This window comes from Hordeum vulgare, chromosome 4H (genome assembly GCF_904849725.1).
Source record: "Hordeum vulgare subsp. vulgare chromosome 4H, MorexV3_pseudomolecules_assembly, whole genome shotgun sequence".
Taxonomy (NCBI): Eukaryota; Viridiplantae; Streptophyta; class Magnoliopsida; order Poales; family Poaceae; genus Hordeum; species Hordeum vulgare.
In genome coordinates, this window is record NC_058521.1 from 7,769,195 (window position 1) to 7,791,650 (window position 22,456).

The following is a 22,456-nucleotide window of genomic DNA, read 5'->3' on the forward strand; positions in this document are numbered from 1 at the left end:
ATAGTTCTCGAACCCGCAGGGTCTGCACACTTAAGGTTCGACGTTGTTTTATGCGTATTTGAGTTATATGGTTGGTCACTGAATGTTGTTCGGAGTCCCGGATGAGATCACGGACGTCACGAGGGTTTTCGGAATGGTCCGGAAACGAAGATTGATATATAGGATGACCTCATTTGATTACCGGAAGGTTTTCGGAGTTACCGGGAATGTACCGGGAATGACGAATGGGTTCCTGGAGTTCACCGGGGGGGGGGGGGCAACCCACCCCGGGGAAGCCCATAGGCCTTGAGGGTGGCGCACCAGCCCTTAGTGGGCTGGTGGGACAGCCCAAATGGGCCCTATGCGCATTAGAAGAAAAATCAAAGAGAAAAAAAAGGAGGAGGTGGGAAAGGAAAGAAGGACTCCACCCACCAAACCAAGTAGGACTCGATTTGGGGGGAGTACTTCCCCCTCTCCCACCTATATATACGGAGGTCTTAGGGCTGATTTGAGACGACTTTTCCACGGCAGCCCGACCACATACCTCCACGGTTTTTCCTCTAGATCGCGTTTCTGCGAAGCTCGGGCGGAGCCCTGCTGAGACGAGATCATCACCAACCTCCGGAGCGCCCTCATGCTGCCGGAGAACTCTTCTACCTCTCTGTCTCTCTTGCTGGATCAAGAAGGCTGAGATCATCGTCGAGCTGTACGTGTGTTGAACGCGGAGGTGCCGTCCGTTAGGCACTAGATCGTGGGACTAATCGCGGGATAGTTCGCGGGGCGGATCGAGGGACGTGAGGACGTTCCACTACATCAACCGCGTTCACTAACGTTTCTGCTGTACGGTCTACAAGGGTACGTAGATCACTCATCCCCTCTCGTAGATGGACATCACCATGATAGGTCTTCGTGCGCGTAGGAAATTTTTTGTTTCCCATGCGACGTTCCCCAACAGTGGCATCATGAGCTAGGTTCATGCGTAGATGTCTTCTCGAGTAGAACACAAAAGTTTTTGTGGGCGGTGATGTGCGTTTTGCTGCCCTCCTTAGTCTTTTCTTGATTCCGCGGTATTGTTGGATTGAAGCGGCTTGGACCGACATTACTCGTACGCTTACGAGAGACTGGTTTCATCGCTACGAGTAACCCCGTTGCTCAAAGATGACTGGCAAGTGTCGGTTTCTCCAACTTTAGTTGAATCGGATTTGACCGAGGAGGTCCTTGGATGAGGTTAAATAGCAACTCATATATCTCCGTTGTGGTGTTTGCGTAAGTAAGATGCGATCCTACTAGATGCCCATGGTCACCACGTAAAACATGCAACAACAAAATTAGAGGACGTCTAACTTGTTTTTGCAAGGTATGCTTGTGATGTGATATGGCCAACGATGTGATGTGATATATTGGATGTATGAGATGATCATGTTGTAATAGAAATATCGACTTGCACGTCGATGGTACGGCAACCGGCAGGAGCCATAGGGTTGTCTTTATGCTAACGTTTGTGCTTGCAGATGCGTTTACTATTTTGCTAGGATGTAGCTTTAGTAGTAATAGCATGAGTAGCACGACAACCCCGATGGCAACACGTTGATGGATGATCATGGTGTGGCGCCGGTGACAAGAAGATCGTGCCGGTGCTTTGGTGATGGAGATCAAGAAGCACGTGATGATGGCCATATCATGTCACTTATGAATTGCATGTGATGTTAATCCTTTTATGCACCTTATTTTGCTTAGAACGATGGTAGCATTATGAGGTGATCTCTCACTAAAATTTCAAGACGAAATTGTGTTCTCCCCGACTGTGCACCGTTGCTACAGTTCGTCGTTTCGAGACACCACGTGATGATCGGGTGTGATAGACTCAACGTTCACATACAACGGGTGCAAAACAGTTGCGCACGCGGAACACTCGGGTTAAGCTTGACTAGCCTAGCATGTGCAGACATGGCCTCGGAACACATGAGACCGAAAGGTCGATCATGAATCATATAGTTGATATGATTAGCATAGGGATGCTTACCACTGAAACTATACTCAACTCACGTGATGATCGGACTTGGGATAGTGTAAGTGGATCATGAACCACTCAAATGACTAGAGAGATGTACTTTTTGAATGGGAGTTTAGCATATAATTTGATTAAGTTGAACTCTAATTATCTTGAACATAGTCTAAGTCCACTTTGAATATATTTGTGTTGTAGATCATGGCTCACGCGACAGTCACCCTGAATTTTAATACGTTCCTAGAGAAAGCTAAGTTGAAAGATGATGGAAGCAACTTTGTAGACTGGGCTCGTAATCTTAAGCTAATCTTACAAGCTGGGAAGAAGGATTATGTCCTTAATGCTGCGCTAGGAGATGAACCACCCGCTACGGCTGATCGGGATGTTAAGAACGCTTGGTTAGCACGTAAGGAGGACTACTCAGTAGTTCAATGTCCAGTCTTGTATGGCTTAGAACCGGGACTTCAACGTCGCTTTGAGCGTCATGAACCATTTGAGATGTTCTAGGAGGTGAAGTTTATCTTTCAGAAGAACGCCCGGATCGAGAGGTATGAGACCTCCGATAAATTCTATGCTTGCAAGATGGAGGAGAACTCGTGTGTCAGTGAACATGTGCTCAAAATGTTTGGGTACTCAAACCGTCTAGCTGAGCTGGGGATTAAACTCCCGCAAGAGGCTATCACTGACAGAATCCTTCAATCACTGTCGCCAAGCTATAAAGGCTTTGTGTTGAACTACAACATGCAAGGGATGAACAAGTCACTCGGCGAGTTGTTTGCGATGCTGAAAGTCGCAGAGTCTGAACTCCGTAAAGAGCATCAAGTGTTGATGGTGAATAAGACCACTAGTTTCAAGAGAAACGGCAAAGGCAAGAATGGAAATTCAAAGAAGAGCGGCAAGCCTGTTGCCAATCCGACGAAGAAACCCAAAGCTGGACCTAAGCCTGAAACAGAGTGTTACTATTGCAAGGGTATGGGTCAATGGAAGCGCAATTGCCCCAAGTATCTGGCAGATAAGAAGGCGGCCAAAGAAAAATCAGGTATATTTGATATACATGTTATTGATGTGTACTTAACCGGCTCTCGTAGTAGTGCCTGGGTATTCGATACCGGTTCTGTTGCTCATATTTGCAACTCGAAACAGGAACTGCGGAATAGACGAAGGCTGGCGAAAGATGAAGTGACGATGCGCGTAGGAAATGGTTCCAAGGTTGATGCAATCGCCGTCGGCACAGTTTCACTTCAGTTACCATCAGGATTAGTTATGAACTTGAATCATTGTTATTTAGTGCCTGCGTTGAGCATGAACATTATATCTGGATCTTTTTATTGCGAGACGGTTACTCTTTTAAGTCAGAGAATAATGGTTGTTCTATTTCTATGAGTAACATCTTTTATGGTCATGCACCCAATGTAAGAGGATTGTTCATATTGAATCTTGATAGCGATACACACATACATAACATTGAGACCAAAAGAGTTAGAGTTAACAATGATAGCGCCATATTTTTGTGGCACTGCCGCTTAGGTCATATTGGTGTAAAGCGCATGAAGAAACTCCATGCCGATGGACTTTTGGAGTCACTTGACTTTGATTCACTTGACACGTGCGAACCATGCCTCATGGGCAAGATGACTAAAACTCCGTTCTCCGGAACAACGGAGCGTGCAAGTGAATTGTTGGAAATCATACATACCGATGTGTGTGGTCCGATGAGCGTAGAGGCACGCGGCGGATATCGTTATTTTCTCACCTTCACTGATGATTTGAGTAGATATGGTTATGTCTACTTAATGAAGCACAAGTCTGAAACATTTGAAAAGTTCAAGCAATTTTAGAGTGAAGTTGAAAATCATCGTAACAAGAAGATCAAGTTCCTACATCTGATCGTGGGGGTGAATATCTGAGTATCGAGTTTGGTGCTCACTTAAGACAATGTGGAATTGTTTCACAGTTGACACCGCGTGGAACACCACAGCGTAATGATGTGTCCGAACGTCGTAATCGTACTTTGTTAGAGATGGTGCGATCTATGATGTCTCTTACCGATTTGCCGTTATCGTTTTGGGGTTATGCATTAGAAACAGCTGCATTCACTTTAAATAGAGCACCATCAAAATCCGTTGAGACGACACCATACGAACTGTGGTATGCCAAAAGGCCAAAGTTGTCGTTTCTTAAAGTTTGGGGATGTGATGCTTATGTCAAAAAGCTTCAGCTTGAAAAGCTGGACCCAAAGCGGAAAAGTGCATCTTCATAGGTTACCCAAAAGAGACAGTTGGGTACACCTTCTATCTCAAATCCGAGGGCAAAGTGCTTGTTGCTAAAAACGGAGCTTTTCTCGAGAAGGAGTTTCTCTCGAGAGAATTGAGTGGGAGGAAGATAGAACTTGACGAGGTTGTCGAACCTCTCATCCCTGTGGATGGTGACGCAGGGCAAGGGGAAACCTCTGTCGTTGCGACGCCGGTTGAGGAGGAAGTTAATGATGATGATCATGAAACTCCGGTTCAAGTTTCTGTCGAACCACGCTGGTTGACGAGACCACGTGCTGCTCCAGAGTGGTACGGTAATCCCGTCTTATCAATCATGTTGTTGGATAACAATGAACCTGCAAATTATGAAGAAGCAATGGTGGGCCCAGATTCCAATAAATGGCTAGAAGCCATGAAGTCCATATGAGAACAAAGTGTGGACTTTGGAGGTACTGCCTGAGGGCCGCAAGGCTATTCAGAACAAATGGATCTTTAAGAGGAAGACGGACGCTGACGGCAATGTGACCGTTTATAAAGCTCGACTTGTGGCAAAGGGTTTTTCACAAGTTCAAGGAGTTGACTACGATGAGACATTCTCAACCGTAGCGATGCTTAAGTCCGTCAGAATCATGTTAGCAATAGCTGCATTTTTCGATTATGAAATCTGGCAGATGGATGTCAAAACGGCGTTCCTTAACGGTTTCCTTAAGGAAGAATTGTATATGATGCAACCCGAAGGTTTTTTCGATCCTAAGAATGCTAACAAGGTGTGCAAGCTCCAGCGATCCATTTATGGACTGGTGCAAGCATCTCGGAGTTGGAGCAAACGCTTTGATGAGGTGATCAAAGCATTTGGGTTTATACAAGTGGTTGGAGAATCTTGTATTTACAAGAAAGTGAGTGGGAGCTGTGTGGCGTTTCTAATATTATATGTGGATGACATATTGCTGATTGGAAAGAACGTAGAGTTTTTGGAGAGCATAAAGGATTACTTGAATAAAAGTTTCTCTATGAAGGACCTAGGAGAAGCTGCTTACATTCTAGGCATTAAGATCTATAGGGATAGATCAAAACGCCTGATAGGACTTTCACAAAGCACATACCTTGATAAAGTTTTGAAGAGGTTCAAAATGGAACAGTCCAAGAAGGGGTTCTTGCCAGTTTTACAAGGTACGAGATTGAGTAAGACTCAGTGCCCAGCAATTGATGAAGATAGAGAGCATATGCGCTCCGTCCCCTATGCTTCAGCCATAGGTTCTATCATGTATGCAATGCTGTGCACTAGACCAGACGTTAGTCTGGCCATAAATATGGCAGGTAGGTTCCAGCGTAATCCAGGAGTGGATCACTGGACAACGGTCAAGAATATCCTGAAGTACCTGAAAAGGACTAAGGAGATGTTTCTCGTGTATGGAGGTGACGAAGAGCTCGCCGTAAAAGGTTACGTCGATGCAAGCTTTGACACAGATCCGGACGACTCTAAGTCGCAAACCGGATACGTATTTATTCTTAATGGGGGTGTGGTAAGCTGGTGCGGTTCCAAGCAAAGCGTCGTAGCAGATTCTACATGTGAAGCGGAGTACATGGCTGCCTCGGAGGCGGCTAAGGAGGGTGTCTGGATGAAGCAGTTCATGACGGATCTTGGAGTGGTGCCAAGCGCACTGAATCCAATAACCTTGTTCTGTGACAACACGGGTGCCATTGCCTTAGCAAAGGAACCACGGTTTCACAAGAAGTCCAGACACATCAAACGACGCTTCAACCTAATCCGCGACTACGTCGAAGGAGAGGACGTAAATATATGCAAAGTGCACATGGATCTGAATGTAGCAGACCCGCTGACTAAACCTCTTCCACGGCCAAAGCATGATCAACACGAGAACTGTATGGGTGTTAGATTTATTACAATGTAATTCGCATGATGATGTGAGGGCTAGATTATTGACTCTAGTGCAAGTGGGAGACTGTTGGAATTATGCCCTAGAGGCAATAATAAATATAGTTATTATTATAATTCCTCTATCAAGATAATCGTTTATTATCCATGCTATAATTGTATTGAATGAAGACTCATTTACATGTGTGGATACATAGACAAAACATTGTCCCTAGCAAGCCTCTAGTTGGCTAGCCAGTTGACCAAAGATAGTCAGTGTCTTCTGATTATGAACAAGGTGTTGTTGCTTGATAACTGGATCACGTCATTAGGAGAATCACGTGATGGACTAGACCCAAACTAATAGACGTACCATGTTGATCGTGTCATTTTGTTGCTACTGTTTTCTGCGTGTCAAGTATTTGTTCCTATGACCATGAGATCATATAACTCACTAACACGGGAGGAATACTTTGTGTGTATCAAACGTCGCAACGTAACTGGGTGACTATAAAGATGCTCTACGGGTATCTCCGAAGGTGTTCGTTGAGTTAGTATGGATCAAGACTGGGATTTGTCACTCCGTGTGACGGAGAGGTATCTCGGGGCCCACTCGGTAATACAACATCAGACACAAGCCTTGCAAGCAATGTAACTTAGTGTAAGTTGCGGGATCTTGTATTACGGAACGAGTAAAGAGACTTGCCGGTAAACGAGATTGAAATAGGTATGCGGATACTGACGATCGAATCTCGGGCAAGTAACATACCGAAGGACAAAGGGAATGACATACGGGATTATATGAATCCTTGGCACTGAGGTTCAAACGATAAGATTTTCGTAGAATATGTAGGATCCAATATGGGCATCCAGGTCCCGCTATTGGATATTGACCGAGGAGTCTCTCGGGTCATGTCTACATAGTTCTCGAACCCGCAGGATCCGCACACTTAAGGTTCGACGTTGTTTTATGCGTATTTGAGTTATATGGTTGGTTACCGAATGTTGTTCGGAGTCCCGGATGAGATCACGGACATCACAAGGGTTTCCGGAATGGTTCGGAAACGAAGATTGATATATAGGATGACCTCATTTGATTACCGGAAGGTTTTCGGAGTTACCGAGAATGTACCGGGAATGACGAATGGGTTCCGGGAGTTCACCGGGGGGGGGGGGGCAACCCACCCCGGGGAAGCCCATAGGCCTTGAGGGTGGCGCACCAGCCCTTAAAGGGCTGGTGGGACAGCCCAAAAGGGCCCTATGCGCATTAGAAGAAAAATCAAAGAAAAAAAAAGGAGGAGGTGGGAAAGGAAAGAAGGACTCCACCCACCAAACCAAGTAAGACTCGGTTTGGGGGGGAGTCCTTCCCCCCTTTGTCTCGGCCGACCCCCTTGGGGCTCCTTGAGCCCCAAGGCAAGGTCCCCCCTCTCCCACCTATATATACGGAGGTTTTAGGGCTGATTTGAGACGACTTTTCCACGGCAGCCCGACCACATACCTCCACGGTTTTTCCTCTAGATCGCGTTTCTGCGGAGCTCGGGCGGAGCCCTGCTGAGACGAGATCATCACCAACCTCCGGAGCACCGTCACGCTGCCGGAGAACTCTTCTACCTCTCCGTCTCTCTTGCTGGATCAAGAAGGCCGAGATCATCGTCGAGCTGTACGTGTGCTGAACGCGGAGGTGCCGTCCGTTCGGCACTAGATCGTGGGACTGATCGCGGGATAGTTCGCGGGACGGATCGAGGGACGTGAGGACGTTCCACTACATCAACCGCGTTCACTAACGCTTCTGCTGTACGGTCTACAAGGGTACGTAGATCACTCATTCCCTCTCGTAGATGGACATCACCATGATAGGTCTTCGTGCGCGTAGGAAAATTTTTGTTGCCCATGCGACGTTCCCCAACAATAGGATCAATACAACCGATGGACCGATTTTATTGATCAAGTCAAACATGCACCGCCAAGCGGTGTGCTTGTCTCGGAGTATAGCCTTATGATCCAAGACCTTTTCAAGCAACGCAACAAGAAGTATGATGGCTATACATTTTACGCATTTTTAGAGCTCATTTGTTGCATGTTTTCTTCATATATTATGTCCCATTTAACCAAATATGTATCCATTATGCATGATTACGATTTGTTGCAATTATCATTGTGAGCATTGCACACTTGTATTCTTATTTTCTTTTTATTAGTTTTTTTGTGTCTACAGCTGTATTGGAGCAACCTAGAACCAATCAAGATGAAAATACCAAGGACAAGTTCAATATGGAGGACTCACAGTACAAGACATAGCGGTTTTGGAGAGTGAAAAAAGGTTTTCCAAAGTTCTCAAAACCATGATCTAATATCAGGAATGGATCGGTATAATTCATACAAATCCAACGAGTCCAAAAAGTCAAATTTTGAGTTTGTATGAAGAAATGTCGGCCAATTTACTAAAGAGGGACACAACAAAAGACGAGGTACCATACGACCGTTGTTGGTCGTATGGATGGTCATATGGAATGAAATCATGCTAGAAAGTTGTGTCTCCATACATGAATTTCGTCCCAATTTGTTCCCACGAGATCCTTGTACAATAAGGAAACATTTGGGAGATGACAAGGCTCATCTTGAGCCCTTGGATGACCACATCAATGGAGGAGACACCAAGAGACTTGTTATATATGTATCTCCAACCCTAGCCCCCATCTACACCACATCATTCAACACTCGCAACTGTCATCCATATCCATCGCTACTCCAAGACCACCTGGATAGAGAAGAGAAGGGCCAATCCAAAAGGAGGAAGATGGGGCACCCCCACCTCGAGCACCAGCCTTCGGGCCGATACAATCTTCATCATCAGCGTCGCCACCATCGCCTTCTTCACCATCAATGCCGCCGCCATGACTGTCGTCATCACCATGCTCCTCTCCTGCCCGGCATTTTGTCAGCTTTTAACTTGCTTTCTGCCTCTCCTATGTTTGAGTGGTTGTATGAATTCTTGGGATATGGGATGAACCCTTGCATGATTAGTTCTTTGATATGAATAAGAAATCTATTCATTATCTTTACATGTATTGTGTTGATTGTCTCATGGTGTTGTGAAGGGCACCCACACAAGAGTTAACTACTTATGGACTTGAGGTGATTCAAGTTGGTAAGCAGGCCGGTTGCGGAGGTAAGTATATGACATGGCCTATCTCCCTCCGTGGTCATTGCAATAGAGAGTAGTGAAGAACCCTAGAACTTAATGACATGACCATGGGGAGTTCACTCCCTTTAATCGTCGCTGTGATAACCGGAGTGGGAAGCACGATGGTGGCACGAGGGTATGCAATATCCGGAGTGGACATCCGTACTTTATTGGCTCTGCCGACACGAGATAATATACAAGTATATTAGTGATACAAATATAGATCTATGTTTATGGTGTCTTGTCGATATTATACTTGTGATGATTATCCCGAATTCCTCAAGGACGTTTACTACTCAAGCACTGCTTATCGTAGTTTAGTCTCTTTATTTTCTTATTTTTTATTCCTCCGTTTGTAGTTTACCAAACACTACCTTTTTTGTCAACTACCTTTTTGTGAACGTAATTAGTAAGTGATAGCGTAGTTGCGAGGCTTGTAATTTTTTTCTATTAGCTCCCCGTGGATTTGACACTTCGTTTATCATGAAAATACTACAATAACCATGTGCACTTGGGGGTCATCAAGCATTTCTAGCGTCGTTGTGAGGGAGCATAGCGGTTGGTTATTACTTACCAGCTCGCATATAATTTATTTATGCTTGTTGCTATTTAACTTTTTTTATATAAAAATCTGTTTGGAGATGTCTTGTGCAGGAACTAGGATGGGCATAATTAAACAAATCAAAAGAGAGAGGAACAATTTGTCCTTAGTACCTACATTCATCTAAAGGTATTGAAGTGGGTGATAAGGGCATGTCTAAGACAGACTCGCAAACCTCCCGCAATGGTTCGAACCACGTGGTCCTATATCAGTCCATGGAATGTCCCTCGCTGTCTTGAACGAGTGCGGAAAAAAAATTGCGAGCTGCAGCTAGAGATTCCCTAAATATGACAATTTTGTCTCACTTTGTTTTTTTCCAGAAAAATGACATATTTGTTAACTAAACTTATCTCCGTGCGTAAACTAAAGTTACAATAACAAATATTATTGGGTTGCCAAATTTAAAATTCGAATGTCAAAGGATTTATCATTTATGTTAAATAATGGGATGAGATCTACCAATGCTGAAATCCAACAGTGCAGAAAGCTACTCCCAAACTCCCTTTTACCCTTTCTTCCGCAGAAAAAAAAAGAGACCAAAGGAAATAATCGAGCGCAGAAGAGGAATCAGGATGCGGCTCTCCTTCCCCCTCGTCGCCGGCGCCGTCGTGTGAGTCAGACCCCTCATCTTTCTGTAGCATCTCGCCATAGATCTGTTCCGGCGTCGCCGCTTCCTACTAGTCTGACGCTGTTTAGATGCGTTCTTGAGCTTGAGCGCCTACCCTATATATATCATGCGCTGTTCTTGATCCTTTTGCAAGTTGCAGCCTTGGGAGTCGATAGTTAAGGTATCTTATTTCTGTGATTGGCCTCCGTCTCGCTCTTGTGAAGAGAAATAGCCTGATTCTTGCCCAGGGTCGAAGTTCCTGCGATTTGGTTTCGAGCTGTGTTAGATGTAGATGGGGTTGCGAAACCACACATGGCATCATCTGCGCAGGTGCGCAACAACTGTAGGTAGCATAATCGAATCGCCATTGGGAGGCTTGTTCTTGAAACCCTCTGTGTAAGGGATACTTATCTTCAAATTCTGCTGCTAGTGTTTTGCGAGTAGAGCCATAATCAGTTCTGAGGATTGGGGATTGAGTAATTGTGGTGCCTGTTTTGTAGTACAAAAGTATCAGATGGTTAAACCCAGTCTAGTCTCACGGCACAATTGTCAAATACAATCTATTGGTATTTCTGTTCTCTGATTAAGAATTTGGCCTGAAATAGGACTTTATCATGGTAGCAGCATCAGTAAGCATTTCTTAGTGCAGGCTTGCTGTTCTGTGGGCAATGCCTTATACCGCACACTCTAAGATACCCAGCTGTAGGCGCCATAGCAGTTGGGCTGTAGCTCCAGTGGTTCAGCCCATGCAACCAAATGATGATAAGATCTCTATATTATCTGTAAGATAGAAATTTTTATCCTTTAGCTTTTACCTTAAGCCAATTAGGGAGATGATCTGGTTGCTATACTTTGTTTGGATTATCAGGCTACATCTATTTATGGAGGATCTGTTGGATATGGTAATCAAGAAATTAAGTTTTCTCAAGGCCATATCCTCACTTATATGTTCTCTCCCCTCTTCTCCTAATCGTGTTACATAGCTGCCATTACGATACCTGGTCATCCTAATTTACTGCCTTGAACCGCTGTTGATTTCTTTGAGGCGAAGTTCCCATTTTTTCCCGAATTATGCAAATACTTCTACCGCCCTAGTAGAAAAAGGCATGTCTTGGGTTATATGCTGCAATCACATTATTTTGTTCAGTAGTTATTGGTAGCGGAACAGGTCTTTTTGCAGTACTGTGGCTGGCATAAGGTTTAATGGGTAGATTGGGATGAAAACTGCTTGTAAAATGTGGTCCGTGCGTAACAATGGTCATCACATTCTTAAGGTTGCATCCCTGGAACTGCATCTTACAAACTTGATCTTGTCAGATGCTGTTAAACATTTATGATCACTCGTGCAGTCCCATGGCTATTTCCATGGTAACTACTGAATTCTCATCGGTCTGTGCAAGTGCTATTTTGTGGTGTGCTGGTAGGCCATTATCGTCGCATACCCCATGACCATCTTGTCCTCGTCATGCTTTTTCCTAAAGCACCGCATGTAGAGCTTGATAAATTAACTTGCTGGACTTGATGCGCTAGAACTGCATACTTATTTTATCCTAGGACTACTAAATAAACATTATTTGTCCAGATCAACACATTTATTCTCCACTTCGGATACACCGCTGGGAGCTTCTAACTTGGTCATATTTTCTTGCAAACTCCTCAGGGCCGGAGTGATTTCTGGGAATGTGATTTTTGGGCCGCCGCTCCAGAAGTACTGGGCAGAGAAGCAGCAGCAAGATCAGGCGGCAAAAGAGGGCCAAACTGGGTCGACTTAACGGAGACATCTTCATGTTTCGCTGAGTCAATGTCGCCATACCTCCCTTGATCAGTCGCAGACACATAATTCTGAAACTAATACAGTTATGTGAAAATGTACTTGGGTTATTCGGTAACCTCAGATCTTTGTTAGCTTTGCTCTAATTAGCTGCCCTAGATTTCGTACTGGAAGGTATCATTTGTACCATGCACATAATGGATTCGAATCCAAACCACCATTTTGGCCAAACTTTGTTCGAATTCAGATTCATTTCTTTGGTTCAAACCCGTCATTTTTTTTGGCGAGGTTCAATCCCAGCTGCTGTTAGGCGTGGTTGTGCTATTGGGCTTTACCGTGCCGAGTTTCGTGGCCCGGAGAAAGGTGGGCTTGTTGTGAGCCCAGCCCGGCACGGCCCGGTCTAGATCGCCGTTTCGTTTTAGGCTTTGGGAGCAGGGAAAGCGGGAGCCGTCGCCATGGTAGGGATTCCCCGCGCATTCTCAATCCCTAGCCCCCAATTTCCCGCCAATATAAGATCCTTGTCTCCTCCGGCGATCGCCGCAGCCCTGAACCCTCACAGGATGCCGAGGAAAGCAGCTCGTGGCGTCGCCGCCGCCAGCAAGAAAGTAGAACCCACCCCGCCCGCCGCCAAAAAGAAATCCACGGCCGCCGCCGGCAAGAAAGCCGCGCCCACCGCCGCCAAGAAAGCAGCGCCCGCCGCAAGCAAGTACTGGCTGCTGAAGACGGAGCCGGGGGAGTGGTCGTGGACCGACCAGGCGGGCGCGCCGGGGGGCGTCGGGCCGTGGGACGGCGTGCGCAACCACCAGGCCATGAACAACCTCCGCGCGATGCGCCGCGGCGACCGCTGCCTCTTCTACCACTCGGGCGCGGGCGCCGCGTCCCGGCGCGTGGTGGGCGTCGTGGAGGTCGCCAGGGAGTGGTACGAGGGAGAGGAGGGGGAGGCGACGGCCGGCGGCGCCGTGGACGTGCGGGCCGTCGGGGAGTTCCAGAGGCCCGTGGCGCTCGGGGAGATCAAGAAGGCGGCCGCGGCCGGGGAGGTGGAGGGGATGAAGGACTTCGCGCTGATCCGCCAGGCCCGGCTGTCGGTGATGCCCGTGCCGGTGGCGGTCTGGGACTGGATTTGTGAGACGGGTGGTGGCTTTGTGGAAGACGGTGAGGTGGGAGACGACGAAGCTTCTTCTGGTTGATGATGCTCTGAACTCTGAAGGTAAAAACAAGCTACCGCTGCAAACGCGAAAATGTTTCCCGGATCAATCCGAGGCTGATTTGTCTCTGCACTTCAGATTCATCCCATCAAATTGTCCTCTAATCTTGTGAAATCGTTCTAGATGCAGGTGACATATGCAGTTGGAAGCATCATTTTGCGGTGTCTTTTGCCCTGCAACTGCGTGAGATGGCATTTCAGAGGAGCATTTCAGTGACATTTTGTGTATCCTCATCTAGCGTTTGCCGTCTCTGCACCGTGGTGTGACCAAGCGTGTATCCTCTACCTAGTCGATGTTGCCATGTCGCAAGAACAGTTGTTATCGTAGGGGGGCTTTGAGATCTATCAAGAAGTCGAATGCTGTTCTTTGTGGCTGTATGGATATGCTGCTCACTGAATTTTCGAGCAGGTGGTTTCATTCTTTTTATGTCATGGCACTCATTTATGGTTTCATCCTACGATTCATCATCTGTAGGATGCAGGCAGAATCCTGTGAGTTAGAAGTTAGGACACAACACTAGTGCCCACCGTTCATAGTGTATTTGCACATCGGATCATCCCCATCAGAAAGTCTCTTAAACAACACAAATCGTTGAAGCGCATTGATGTGTCGCGATATCGTGGCATGACAACTTCACAAGTCTTTTGATGCCACTCGTTCAAGTATGATGGTAGCCTATTTGGTATGGCTTTGGTAATGACCTGCCAAACCTGCTGGGCCGTTGTTCCATCGCTAATGCATGCAATCGACTTAACCAAGCATAAGAGCGAGTCCTCTTGCTGCTTCGATTGCCAGAAGCTTTTCCGTGTCCTTGATATTTGGTTCTCTCAAGTGTTGATCGTGCAATTTTGGACACGATTGTTTTTTTTGCATCTGTGTTTTGGGTCCTCTTTGCAAGTTTCAGGGGCTTATCTGTAATTTTTGGTTTTCTTAGGGTCATGCTTGTGAGTTGTTTGTACTACTCCACCGGTTTGACTTGATGAAGTATTTAGGTCCTTCGGAACCCTATCCTTGTTCTAAAAGAAAAGTGCTCATCGCCAAACACATTCACCACGAAATATGCAAATCTCACCATTGCGTCAATACATGTGGTCTCTTCCATCTGGATGATGTCATCAGCGGAATCTCCACCTGTACCATATGCAAGCATCGTGAGATCAACATTGCATTTATGGAGAGGAGAAAACGATAGTTCTCAGGTGCAATCCTTCCTCATCGTGAAGGACCATATTCTTTCACACCATTCACTATGCGCAAGAACAAATGCATGTTCATACGAAAGTGACACCGAAAAAACTCCTCATGATATACCATCTTGGCCCCAAAATAGTCGGCGTAGAGATACATATGGCCCTATATCCCATCTCGGGTAACACTTCTCCTGCCCGACATCGAACACCCGAAGTTGTGAACATGCTCCTCTCATCATCATCGCTGCCCGATGACGATGAATCGAAGAATTTCTTGTAAATGATCTTATCAACCTTTGAGTAAACAACCTCATCATTAGACAAATCCACGATGTCTTTGCATTTGTTAAAAAAAACTCGAGACATTTGGTCAAACATATGGTGGGTAAGGTTTATGGCGTGTGGAAATGTGTCAAGGTGGGGTCACGGGTGGCAACGATGTTAAGTGGTAGAGGTACGGTCGGAGGCAGGACGAGGAAGTCGCGACATAGGCGCAAACAAAACAAGAGAAAAAGTGTAGGCGGTGGCGAGGAGTTGGAGGTAGATTTAGATTGGTCTGGCTTGTTACGTTTGACATGACTGGCGCATCAGAACAGCCCCAAATCGGATCCACATATGGATTCGGTTTGGAGGTGTGGAATAATCCGACAAGTGAGTTGAGGCGATTGGAGAGGTTTTGTAGGTATCGACATATCCTTCGCGGGTCCGGTTGGAGATGCTACGATATGGGGTGCATGCTGGCGGGAAAATATCACAAGCTCCAATCTTTTAGGCGCTCCCAATGCTTCAACTTAAAAAAAAAAACTTTTAGAAAAAACTAAAAAATGTGAATGTTCATAAGAAACGTGATTAGAACTGTTAAAATCTGTAGTCCCAAAATATAAATGAACATTGAGAAACAAGAATGTGAAATCCAGCATGAACAATGGCATAAAAGACAAAAACAACATTTGGCACTATTGGCATCTGAATTTGTCTTCTTTTTTACTCCATGTATATTTTGAGTTCGGACCTGGAATTTTTAACGGTTGTAGTCACATTCGTTTGAACATTCATAGTTCTTTTTCAAATTTTTTGAAACATTGAAAATTGATGTTTTGAAATTGAAGCATAGGGAGCCCCTGGTATTTTCCCCCATGCCTGGTCAAACGGGCCGGGCTAAACAGGCCGACCCGTCAGCCCGCCAAGACGGCACAACATGGGCCTGGCCCGACACGATTTAAACGGGCCGTGCCAGGCACGCAACACGCCTCGGGCCGTGCCTGGGTCTGGAGGCTGGGCACGCGAGCCGGCACGACACGGCCCATTTATTTTTGTTACGTATTTTTAATATATATATACATAATATATGGCTCAATAGGCCTAAAAACAAGCCCATGAGGTTGAAATTTTACAGCCCAACGTACTAATCGGGCCAACAGACCAGACACGTTTAGCACGGGCCGTGCCGGGCCGGCCCGATTGGCCAGGTATGTTTTCCCCCATGCTAGCAGCCGATGGTGGATGGCTGGCTGGCTGGCTGGTCATAAAGCTCCTTCCATTGTTTGGTGACATGCCTCCATTGTTGACGGCTTCTTCTAGAAATGTGTGTCCATCCATCCATCCAGATTCAGTTTCAGTTCAGATAGTGGCCTACCAATAAATGTGGGCAAGACCTGCAGCTGCCCACGCGAGATCACGCAGCGCCAGCGCCAACCGCGAGCAGGCGACACCACTCTGCCCTGAACCGTCATCCGCCTCGCCTTCAATTCCTCCCATGATCCCTGTCGGCGACTCCCACGCCCCGTTTCCATGGGCGACTACCAACCGATGATACGGTGAACGGCGGTAGCAGTGCAGCGCACGGGATGAGGCGTGCGGCGAGCTCCGCCGGTGGCGGTGGCCGAGATGGACGGCCACCCTGCGACTGCGAGCGCCATAAATGCGCACATGCCATGCCTGGCTCCGCCGAGCCTACGTCCGCTGCTGCTGCTGCCACTGTGGTCGCTGTGAGTGCCCCAACCTCCCTCCCCTCTCGCCTGGCTACCCTCCTTCAATGCCACAGTGCCGATCGACCGTCTCGTCCTCGCCCACTACTTAATGGCGACCCCGTGTAGCCCACATGGCACCACACCATCGACCGCCGCGGCAAGTCGGCCGGCATCACCCCCATCAAAAGCGCACGAGCTCCAGCCAGAACGCAAGCCACGAAGGCCATGGCCATGACGGCCCGCGCCGCCGCGCTCCTGCTGCTGCTCGGCCTCGCGTGCAACGCCGCCCTGGCCGCGCGCGACGTCGTCGGCGGCGCCGCCCAGGTTAAGGCCAAGGCCAAGGCCGGCAAGAAGCCGGCCAAGCCGTACGTGCCGCCGGCCACCAAGCCCCCCGGGACTGGCGTCGTCGGCGGAGGCGGAGGCGGGATGCCTGCCATCCCGGGCTTCGGCAGCATCCCGGGGTTCAACGTGCCCGGGATGGGGGGCGGGTGGGGCGGGGGCTACGGCGGGCCGGACGGCGGGTACGCGCGCGGCGGCGTGGCGGCCTCCACCACGGTCTGCTCCGAGAAGGGCCCCTGCTACAAGAAGAAGCTGACGTGCCCCAAGAAGTGCTTCTCCTCCTACAGCGGCGCCGGCAAGGGGTACGGCGGCGGCGGGGGCGGAGGCGGGTGCACCGTCGACTGCAAGACCAAGTGCGTCGCCTACTGCTGAAAGCTGATCGATCGTACGTACGGGGAGCTCGGCGGCTACGCGCCATGGCCGACGGCGCCGGTGGTGAGCATGAGCGAGCACCACATTATCCGTGACAGCATATACATAGATGTAATATCGTGGCTTCTTGGGTGTCAGAATCGCTATGAACTTTGAAGTGTGTGAACAAATAAACTGAGAGAGACGTATGATATGTGTTGCATTTGGGTCTTGCAGTTTCTTGAAATGGGGCAAATTTCTTCCTGAGAATGACCACTGAAATTCCTCGTCAATGTTAGTGTCTCCACGGTCATAAATAGCAACCGTTTTCATAAGAAAAAGTAATAGTCCCTGCTCAACTTTGTACTAACTTCAATACAAAGCTAGTACAAAGTTGAGTCACTTATTTCAGGACGGAAGGAGTATTTTTCTCAAGTCAGGTGTTTGGTTCGTACAAATATTTTTCTCAAGTCAGGTGTTTGTTTCATACAAATTGAAAAAGACTGAAATCCAAATGAACATGGTTAATGTAAACTTAAACCACATAAAAATGTATAGTTAGAATGTTTTTATGCCACTAAGGTCCCGCATGATGCGGAGGAAATCCTTAGTTTGCGCATTCAGTCGGCAAGCGATGGCGATGTAGTTGCTTGGCATTTTAAGAAGAATGGATTGTTATCGGATAGAAGTGTGTACAAGCTTGCGCTTAATCTAAAGGAAAAATAAGAAGACAAGGGGCAATATAGTGGGATTATGATGGGGAGAGGAAAATATGGTATTTGACATAGAAGGCTAATGTTCCTCAGAAGATTCGTATTTTTGTGTGACGGGTTGCCATCAATAGCTTGATTGTCGAGGTTAACAGAGTGGCGCATCACCAAACTACGGACCGTACTTATTCTACTTGTGGAGTGGAGGATGAAAATATGTTTGAGTGCTAGTCTAGTGTTCGAAAGCTTATGCTTTGTGTATGGTCATGAGGGATATATGAAATTTACTTGCGGACGAGGTGTTCGGGTATACCAAAAGGGATTGGTTTCTTATACTTATAAATCAATTGAATCATACGATGGATGGCCAAATTATTTTTATTTTCTGGAGAGCCTCGCACTTGAGAAATGGTTTGTTTTTTGACAAGGGCAAGGAATCAGTCTCGGAGTCTGCTGGCTTTATGGATACTTTTTTATCGCCGTTTGTCGCTTATCACTCATTTCGACTGGTGGACTCGAAGTATAATGTAAGAGCATCTTCAACAGACGCGCTACGAAGCTGCGCGCTAAAAAAAATTTTACAGCGTCAAAATAGTGTTTTACCGCGTCGAATGACCAAACATGTCCAATAGACGCTCAAAAATATAACGCGCGGTACCATCTCCAGCAGACGCCCAAAAATAACCTGCCCCGCAGCGACCTGCTTCTCCCCGCCCCGCCATGGCCGCGGCTTGCCCCGCCGTCGCGGCCTGCCCCTCCCCGCCGCCGCGGCCTGCTCCTCCCCGCCGCCGCGGCCCGCCGTCGACCAGCTCGAGGACGGGGTCAAAGCCTTGGTGGCCGCCGGGTTGGTGCGCCGAGCGAGGACGGCGAGGTCCTGGGCGGCTGGACAGCGCCGACGGGGTCGAGGCCTTGGTGGCCGCCGGGTTTGTGCGCTGGGCGAGGACGGCGAGGTCCTGGGCGGCGGCGCAGGACGGGACGGGCAGCGCGAGGAGTTTCAGCGCGCATGAGCTCGCACATGAAATATACTGCGTCTGGTTCAGTTTTGCCCAGCGCGCTGAACATTTTTTTACGGCGTGCTCTATTATACAACGTCTGTTGGAGTGTAATTTTTAACTCCGCGCGCGCTAAACTTGTGATTTTTTGACACGACGCTAATATTGGGTGTTTGTTGGAGATGCTCTAAAGACCTGGTACATGAGCTTAGAGTTGCTCCTAATACTTTGCACGCGCGATTATATCAAGATAAATGTCGATGCAAGCTTCATGGAGAACATTAGGGCTGCAAGTGTGGATGTGGTGGTCAGGGATTTTTCTCAGAATGTCATTTATCTTCTTGTGATTTCATTGGGCTTTGTAAAAGTGCGGGGAAGCAGAGCTCCGGGCATGTATTGTTGGTCTTTATATAGTTATTACTCTACACAATCCAATAGTTTTTGAGACTGAGTGTGCGGGTGTGGTTGGGTATCTTGGAAAGGAAATGTTAACATGTCAGCCCTGTTTGATTTGAAGAATGAAGCATGGAGTATCTCTAAGATGGTAAATAGTTTCAAAATCTCTAAGATTAAACGTTCTGCCACTGTGGTGACCCATTTAATTGTAAAGTTTAGTTTATACAATAAGTCGGATGGAATTCTTGTTAATGATGTTCCGTCGTGTGTGATGAATTTTGTAATGAATGATTGTAACAACTTTGTTGGTTGATTAATATACGAGGTGGTTTTAAAAAATACAAATAAGAGAAAATGTGAAAAGAGGAAGAAAACGGTAGGCGCCAACCACGTCACTTTTGAACACAATTTCCACATGCCACCCTCTAGGCACCAAACTAGATTCTCTATCTGCGAGGACGACTGCTTCATCTTGCTAATTGAAAGTATAATAGAGTCTAGCTAATGATGGCTGGAATAATCACGCGCCTGCTGGAAGCAAAGCATATGCCATCATTGGGGTTCAGAAAGAGCAGAGAATTCCAGAGCAAATTAATTCACTTATTATTCATGAAAGCACATATTTTATCTGTTTTTATTTACTTCGCATGTACCTGTGCTCGGGTCAAACTTACTAAAATTTGATCAAGTCTATACTAAAAATAAATAACATCCATGATACCAAATAAATACTATTAGAATCATGATTCAATATATTTTCATACTATATATATCTTTTGTTGTGAAGGTTCAGATTGTTTCTGGTCAAACTTTATAAAATTTGACCTAGGTCAAACTCATATGCAGAGTAAAGAAAAACAAAATTAATACTTCATTTTATTTTGGCAGACACTCAATAAGCCCGAAAAAACCGGTCCTACCCAGCTTATCCATCCACAAGCCCCAAAAGAACCGCCCCTTAATTACATAAACATATATTTTCTCCATTCTTAAATGTAAGTCTTTTAAAAAAAATTCTCACTAAAAAACAACATACTGATGTATATAGACATATTCCAAAGTACAAATTCACTCATTTTATTTCGTATTTAGTTCTTTAATAAAACCTCCAGAAATACTTATATTTAGGAATTACATAAGCACTGCCATGTGTCATTCCATGGAAGAAACAGAGAATTGCAGAGCAAAGTAATCTTTTTATTACTCATAATAAAGAACTACACTAATTTTATTTTATTTTTGAGGAAAAGAACTATTACTAAATTAAGTGCATGAGCGAAAGCACTGTCATGTGTAATCTCATCTCCCTTGAAAGAAAACAATGAGAAGTGGGGGGAAGCGATGGAGAACTCTAGCTCGATTTTACAAGCGCCGAGCGGCGAGCGGCGAGCGGCGACCACGGGTACTGCTTGCTCTCTCCTACAGCAGAGCGCCATGGTGGGCGTCCATGCCGGCCGGCATGGACGCGGGGCTGAGCAGCGGCGCGGAGAACCACGACGAGTAGTCGAACTGCTCCGCCGGGGCGGCCTCCCTGCGCCGCCCGTGCGCCGCGGCCGCGTGAGCCGGCGCCTGCGCCGTCGTCGCCGACGCCGACGCCGTGCCGGCGCCGGTGAGCCTCTGCACGAGCTCCCGGAAGTCCCGGGGCTCCACCCGGTACACCCTGGGCGGCGGCGGGGCGCCGGCGCCGGCGCCGCGCCACGGCTTGGCCGGCGCCCTCTGCACCGCCCTCAGCGCCGCCTCGTGCCTCCCCTCGCCGTGCTCCATCGGCCGACGATCCTCCTCCTCGAGAGCTCCTGGTCGTGAGCTCCTTACTGCGAGCGAGCTCGATGGACCGGCGGTGTCGGGCTCAGACAAGGAGACACGGCGGGAGCGCGCGCTGCATATGTAGGCGGGCGCTCTGGTGCGGTCAGACTGACCGGTGAACGGGACATGGCGGCCGGGTGCAGCGCACGGGAAGGGTGGGAACACGTGGAAAAGGGCGGTCAATGGGTGGTGGAAGGGAGCTGGCCGGTCGTGCCGTGCGCGCCTAGCCGGGCCGAGCCCCGACGACACGTATGCCATCACGTATGCAAGCTTTAGGGGTCGGCGAATTGGTTGTTGGACTCGTTCTTTAACTACTGGCTCGTGCGGATGTGACCGTGTGACGTGATTTGGGATTTTTTTTATCATTCGGGTCCTTTTATATAGGTCGTTGAAAATTTGCGTCACGCTGCGTAGCCGTCAGGAGGTAGCTCGTGCTGCAACTATAATTGCTAGTTGAATGTCGTGCGTTGCCACGAGGCAACAAAATATACTCCCTTCGTTTTAAAATTATTGTCTTGTATTTGTCTAGATATGAATGTATCTAGTCACGTTTTAGTATTCAAATGCATCCATATCTAAAAACCCTTCGTCCCAAAATTCTTGTCTTAGATTTGAATGTATCTAATCATGTTTTAGTATTTAGATACATTCATTTCTAGATAAACCTAAGACAAGAGTTTTGGGACGGAGGAAGTAGTTAGAAACAATTGCTCCAGCAAGTGCAACAAATGGGAAAAAAATACAGTTGTGTAGAAGGTTCAAACTTTACGGTTTTGAAGAGCCGTCAACGGTTCCAAACATGCAGTTTCTAATATGAACAAAATAAAAGTGAACTACACTTCAGAAAAAACAACAATCTTGCATTGTGCTTATACCATGAGTTGGGTGATAGAAACAAGTATCTTGAGTACTAATAATTGTAAACCAAAGAAAACTAAGATTTATAGTCATTAATATGGTCTACCAGGGCTTAATAATATTTTCTTCAAAGCAAGTACATTGGTTCTCATCCTTTGAGAGGATATCTACAATGGCGGCGTGTTCTACTCGCTCCCCACATATGGTTGCTCCGTAAGAATGGTCGAATCAAAGTCAATTGTATGGATCCGAGAGATTATGATTAGTCTACATGCATTTAGGAAAATGGTGTAGCTAAACCGATCATCAATTACCTGTTCTTGAGTATCCTACGCCAAATGACAAGTTATGGGAACACGAAAAC

General features: G+C 47.0%; 3 protein-coding genes across 4 annotated transcripts; 2 read left to right on the plus strand and 1 right to left on the minus strand.

Moving 5' to 3' along the window:
- The first annotated feature begins 12,728 nt into the window (after nt 1-12,728).
- LOC123447060 (thymocyte nuclear protein 1) lies at nt 12,729-13,933 on the plus strand. 2 transcript variants are annotated; one of them, XM_045123625.1, is made up of 2 exons: nt 12,729-13,485; nt 13,613-13,933. In XM_045123625.1, exon 1 carries the CDS (start codon nt 12,734-12,736, stop codon nt 13,463-13,465), a length of 732 nt encoding a protein of 243 aa, XP_044979560.1. In that variant the 5' UTR covers nt 12,729-12,733; the 3' UTR covers nt 13,466-13,485; nt 13,613-13,933. The 2 variants fall into 2 exon arrangements, with proteins under 2 accessions (XP_044979560.1, XP_044979559.1); XM_045123624.1 differs by having other exon boundaries at nt 12,730-13,485; nt 13,607-13,933.
- A 2,547-nt stretch (nt 13,934-16,480) lies between these two features.
- On the plus strand, nt 16,481-17,556 carry LOC123451000 (holotricin-3-like). Its single transcript, XM_045128015.1, has one exon. It carries the CDS (start codon nt 16,869-16,871, stop codon nt 17,352-17,354), a length of 486 nt encoding a protein of 161 aa, XP_044983950.1. The 5' UTR covers nt 16,481-16,868; the 3' UTR covers nt 17,355-17,556.
- Nucleotides 17,557-20,511: 2,955 nt separating this feature from the next.
- Nucleotides 20,512-21,444, minus strand: LOC123451001 (VQ motif-containing protein 29-like). The gene has a single exon (XM_045128016.1). The coding sequence runs from the start codon at nt 21,193-21,195 to the stop codon at nt 20,851-20,853; it is 345 nt and encodes a 114-aa protein (XP_044983951.1). The 5' UTR covers nt 21,196-21,444; the 3' UTR covers nt 20,512-20,850.
- Nucleotides 21,445-22,456: the final 1,012 nt, after the last annotated feature.

What these genes read in the sequence shown, in the direction of transcription:
- LOC123447060 (XM_045123625.1), top strand. Translation starts at nt 12,734, where the DNA reads ATGGTAGGGATTCCCCGCGCATTCTCAATCCCTAGCCCCCAATTTCCC.
- LOC123451000 (XM_045128015.1), top strand. Translation starts at nt 16,869, where the DNA reads ATGGCCATGACGGCCCGCGCCGCCGCGCTCCTGCTGCTGCTCGGCCTC.
- LOC123451001 (XM_045128016.1), bottom strand. Translation starts at nt 21,195, where the DNA reads ATGGAGCACGGCGAGGGGAGGCACGAGGCGGCGCTGAGGGCGGTGCAG.